Source organism: Lagopus leucura, unplaced genomic scaffold (genome assembly GCF_019238085.1).
Source record: "Lagopus leucura isolate 7727_CA_CO unplaced genomic scaffold, USGS_WTPT01 33929-0_obj-0_obj, whole genome shotgun sequence".
NCBI lineage: Eukaryota > Metazoa > Chordata > Aves > Galliformes > Phasianidae > Lagopus > Lagopus leucura.
The window spans coordinates 82-5,263 of NW_024968876.1; the positions used below are offsets into that span (position 1 = coordinate 82).

General features: G+C 56.9%; 1 protein-coding gene across 1 annotated transcript; it reads left to right on the forward strand.

The window, feature by feature from the left end:
* Positions 1-320: 320 nt before the first annotated feature.
* LOC122193896 (disintegrin and metalloproteinase domain-containing protein 32-like) lies at positions 321-4,859 on the forward strand (the record flags this gene model as incomplete). Its single annotated transcript, XM_042894795.1, has 15 exons — positions 321-399; positions 632-708; positions 781-973; positions 1,098-1,154; positions 1,303-1,374; positions 1,631-1,797; positions 1,883-1,964; positions 2,074-2,210; positions 2,821-3,007; positions 3,226-3,315; positions 3,523-3,721; positions 3,876-3,984; positions 4,232-4,415; positions 4,514-4,594; positions 4,715-4,859. Coding segments are annotated over 15 exons (1,858 nt in total), but the record flags the coding sequence as incomplete, so codon positions are not given.
* Positions 4,860-5,182: the final 323 nt, after the last annotated feature.

The window sequence follows — 5,182 nt, forward strand, 5'->3', positions numbered from 1 at the left end:
CAGCCTGGGCTGTGAAATGTGGAGGTTGGTGGCCCTGCATGTGGCAGGGGTTGGAGATTTGTGATCCTTGAGGTCCCTTCCAACCCTGGCCATTCTGTGATTCTGTTTTGGCGATTCCAACCTGCTGCCACCCCCCATGGCTGCGCTGGGGGCTGGGGCTGCTCATGCCTGCAACTCTGATGGCAGTGGTTTGGGGTCTGCAGGGACTGTGGGCTCTGTACACGTGCAGTGTGGCTGCAGCAGTTGGTTTGATCTGGGGAAATCCCAGATAAACTTTTCTTTGGGTGTTTTCAGAGCGTTTTGCTGTATTTCTGTTCCAGGCTCTTTTTACCTGCTGATTTCAGCATTTACACATACAATGAGACAGGATCGTTGCGCTCTGATTCACCCTATATCAAGGTAATCTCAGCTAGCTTCTCTCCGTTGGCAGTTTGCAGGGTGGCCTTCCTGCTCAGTGCTTTCAGACTTGTCTCTCCTTATTACAGGAGAGTGGAGTTTCCCTCCTTTCTCCACTTTTTGGCATCCTAAACCATGCAGGGGTGGAACAGAAAGCTGTCCATGCAGATACGCAACCAGAGCCATCGTTGGGGAGGTCTGGGATGTGCTGAGGGTTCCCTTTGCTTTGCTGTAGGGCGACTGCTACTACCGTGGCCACATCGAGGGCATTCCTGGCTCAGCAGTGACCCTCAGCACATGCATGGGGCTCAGGTATGGAGCGCAGTGCTGCTGTGCTCAGTGCTGCCCGGCGCTGCTCACAGACTGACGCTGTGCCCCCTGCAGGGGCCTGCTGCAATTCCACAATGCCAGCTACGGGATCGAGCCGCTGGGCTCCTCGCCCTCCTTCCAGCACGTGGTTTATCCCGTGAGCAGTGGGGCTGCAGTTGAGGCTCTGCTCCCTCACGGCCACCTTGGGGTCAGCAGGGATGCGCTGGCGGCTGACGGCAGCTCTGACACAGCACAACCAGCTCTGAAAGTGAGTGCTGTCATTGGGACTGACCCAGCACCAATATCTCCGGGTCTGTCGGAGCTCAGCACCCATTACATCTCAATTACATGGATAGATTAATTAACAGTGACCAGCTTTTTTTCTCCTCCAGCTACTGTCAAAGCACCGCAGAGAGGTGTTGCTCCATGTGGTTCTGGAAAAGAGTTTGGTAAGCCTGGCGCAGCCCGACTCCAGGCTGTGGTTGTCCTCTGCATTCTTGCAGAGCTTTGCAGTGGTCCCACATCTCTCTGTGCCCCCCCGTGGCCATCAGCCCATCACAGCATGGCCAATAGCCACCGTGCATCCCTGTGTTCCAGTACAGGCACCTGGGGGACGACCAATACATTGTGTCACAGAAGGTGGTTCAGCTCATCAGCTTCCTCAACAGCGTGAGTTTCACCTGTGCTCTGCGTGCTGCAGTGGGGAGTTCTGCTGGTTGGGTTCAGCTCGGCGCTGCTCGGCTTTGTCTCACGTTTGCTTTCAACCGTGTTGTGCTGGGATTACTCCCAGTCCCTAAAATCGCTTTGGTGCCGTGTTGTCCTATAACGAAACGCTCCACTGAGGGGCGGTGGTGCTCCGTGCGCAGAACGGCAGCGGGCTTTTCCCTGCCCGACATGAGGGTCATCTCTGTCGTTGTGCATCCAGATGTTCAGCTCCCTGAATGTAACCGTGACGTTGTCCTCTATGGAGGTCTGGAGGTTGAGGAACAAAATTCAGACCACGGGGGCTGGAGAAGTGGTGCTGCTGCGCTTCTTGGATTGGAAGAGGGGCAGCGCAATCCTGCGGCACTACGTAGTGCCCTACCTGCTGATGTAAGAAAGCCACTGCCTTAGCAGTGAGCTGCTAAACCTTTGTGCTTTGGATCATTGGGCATTGCACAGAGTTGCTGTGTTCCAGGTACCGGGACCAGGCTGACTTTGTGGGTGCGACCTCTCCGGGGATGCTGTGCCGCAGTGATGCATCTGGTGCTGTGGCCGTGGTATGGAGCTGTGCTATGGGGCTGTGGTATGGGGTCGTGCTATGGGGCTGTGCTGAATGGGGGGATGTGGCCAGGCCGTATCACAGCCAACAGCACTGCTCTCCTGCAGCTGCAGCGCGCCGTGACTCTGGAATCGTTCTCCGTCGTCCTGGCGCAGCTGCTGGGGCGCAGCCTGGGCATGGGGTTTGATGATGGCCGGAGCTGCCGCTGCCCCACACACACCTGTGTCATGGAATCGAGAGCACTGTGAGTGCCCGGGGGTCCCTGTGTTACAGATACGCCCAGCAGAGGGCTCTGCTGCAGATGTGGTGGTGGCGGTGGTGCAGGGATACCTGCTTGGGAAGGGAGGAAGGATAAATAGGGATTCACTTTTGAAAATCAAAGCTTTATTTCTGAGAGCAAGAAATTCCTGAACGCTGCCCAATCCCCATCAGAATCACAGAATGGCCCGGGTTGGAAGGGAGCTCAAGGATCGCGGAGCTCCAACCCCCTGCCGCACGCAGGGCCACCAACCTCCCCATTTAACACCAGCCCAGGCTGCCCAGGGCCCCATCCAACCTGGCCTTGAACACCTACAGGGATGGACGGGGCATCACAGCCTCTCTGGACAGCTGTTCCAGCACCTCACTGCTCTCATGGCAAAGAACTTCCCCCTGACATCCAACCTCAATCTTCCCTCCCTCAACTTCAAACCATTTCCCCTTGTCCTGCTGTCATCTCCCCTTTCCAAGAGTTGATTCCCTTCCTGTTTGTAGGCTCCCTTTAGGTACTGCAGGCTGCACTGAAGTCACCCCGCAGCCTTCAGCGCTGCACGGCAGTGGCGGTGCCAGCAAAAACGGCTCATCCTTTCTTTCAGACACATCAGTGGGACAAAGGCCTTCAGCAGCTGCAGCACTGCAGACCTGGAGCAGTTCCTGAGGCGCGATGCAGGGCGCTGCCTCCTGCACAGCCCTCAACTGCGGGGCTCCTCCCCACACCGTGCACCCATCTGTGGTAACGGCGTGGTGGAGCAAGGCGAGCAGTGCGACTGCGGCAGCACCGAGGTGTGCACTGCAGCATCTGCAGACAGAGCTGTGTGTTGTCCATGCAGAGCTGTGCAAGGCTGTGCTCTGATCCTGGCATTGATCTGACGGCAGCTTTGCACACTCTGGCTTGATTCGCGTTGTGGGGGTGAAAAAGGGGAGAAGGTGTGATGATGAGAAGTTCTTTGGGGGGGGGAAGGACAAAAATGTGGTGTAATGTGGTGCTGCTGTGTCCTCAGGCATGCTCGAAGGATAAATGCTGCACTAAAGGATGCGTGTTTAAGCCAGGAGTGAAATGTTCCTCCGGGTTATGTTGTGAAGAATGTCAGGTAAGGCTCTGATCTTGTAACCATCATCGATCGTCGGAGAAATATCGTTTCTTAAGGATGGAGACAATTGAGGTGGTTCCTGGGTGGGGATTTCCAGCTCAGCTCCCTTTAATTCTGGATGGATGTTACTGGGGGAGGTGTTATTGCTGGGGGTGTGCAATGCCCCAAAGCCACGGGCTGCAGCCAGCAGTTGGTGTTCAATCCCAGTTCAAAGCTCCCAACACTCCGTGCCGCCCCTCCGCCGACGCTCAGTGCGATCTGCCCGAGTTCTGCAACGGCTCCTCTGCCTCCTGCCCCCCTGATGTCTACGTGCAGGATGGGCACAGCTGTGAGCACAGCACAGGCTACTGCTACCATGGGCGCTGCCAGTCGGCTGAGCTGCAGTGCCAGCGGCTCTATGGGAGAGGTAGAGGCACCCAGCACAGCACTGGGGACGGCGGGTGGTGGGATGCTGGGTGGTGGCAGCGACTGGGGTTTGCGTTCTGCTGTGTGCAGCCTGAGGAAATAGGAAGCTGTTGAGGGCTGTGTGTGAAGAGCAACGTTACTGGTAAAACATGCAGGTTCGAGGAGCGCTCCCGTGGTGTGCTATGAGGAACTGAACAGCCAGAGGGACAGATTTGGGCACTGCGGGTACCACCCCCGGCACGGCTACAGGGCCTGTGCATGGAGGTAGGTGGATGAAGAGGGGCACTTCCCTGCTAAAAGCACACCATTGGTTTTAATTCGGGCTGCACAGAGCAGGAAAGCATCAATGCTGTAGCTGTGCTCAGCAGCAAATGCAGAGCTGTGTGTGTTCTCCTTGCCAGCACTGCAGCCCCTCTCCACACTGGCGCTGTGAACGATGCTGATGTTTCACCACGCAGTGTCTGTCCATATCCATGTCCAAGCATCCATTTCATGCAGATTGATGTTCCAGGAACCTTCGCTGTGGCAAACTGATCTGCACCTACCCACACAGCGCCCCGCTGGACACTGACGGCGCTGCAGTTGTTTATGCCCGGGTTCGGGAGCAGCTGTGTGTATCTCTGGATTTCCTGAATGCATCACCAAGGCAAGATCCCCTGCTGGTCCCACCGGGCACAAAATGCGGCTCCGAAATGGTAGGAGAATATTTGATCTGCATTTTTATTTAAAATGCGTTGAAGATTTTGCTCCGATGTGGGGGGCTGAGCTGAGCACTCTGACTGTGATGTTCCAGGTGTGCATAAACAACACGTGCCACCCTCACTCCGTGCTGGGCTACGACTGCAGCAGTGAAATCCAATGCCACGGCCACGGAGTGAGCAACAGCGTGGGGCTGCGGGGGGATTCCCTACCCACACCACATCATGATGGGTGGCCCTGGGCAGAGCTGTGCCTGACCTGAAGACCCTCTGCCCCCTCCCCATATCTCCCCCAGGTGTGCAATAACCGCCGGCACTGCCACTGCTATCCAGGATGGAAACCTCCTGACTGCCGTCAGCGTGGGTCGCGCCTCGGGGGCAGCGTGGACAGCGGTGTGCAGCTGCAGCAGAACAGTGAGTGCAGCAGTGTGGGGTTGTAGAACCACAGAACTGTAGGATCACAAGGTTGGAAACGACCTGCAAGATCACCCTGTCCAACCTCCCATCACCACTGCTACCACAAGCACTAAACCAGATCTCGCAGCTCCTCATCCAGTTGCCTCTTGAACGCTGCCAGGGACGGCAACTCCACCACCTCCCTGGGCAGCCATTGCAGTGCCTGAGAGAAAAAGTTCTTCCTCATGCAGGGCCACCAACCTTCACATTCACAGCAGCCCAGGCTGCCCAGGGCCCCATCCAACCTGGCCTCCAACACCTCCACGGATGGATGGGGCATCACAGCCTCTCTGGGCAGCTGTTCCAGC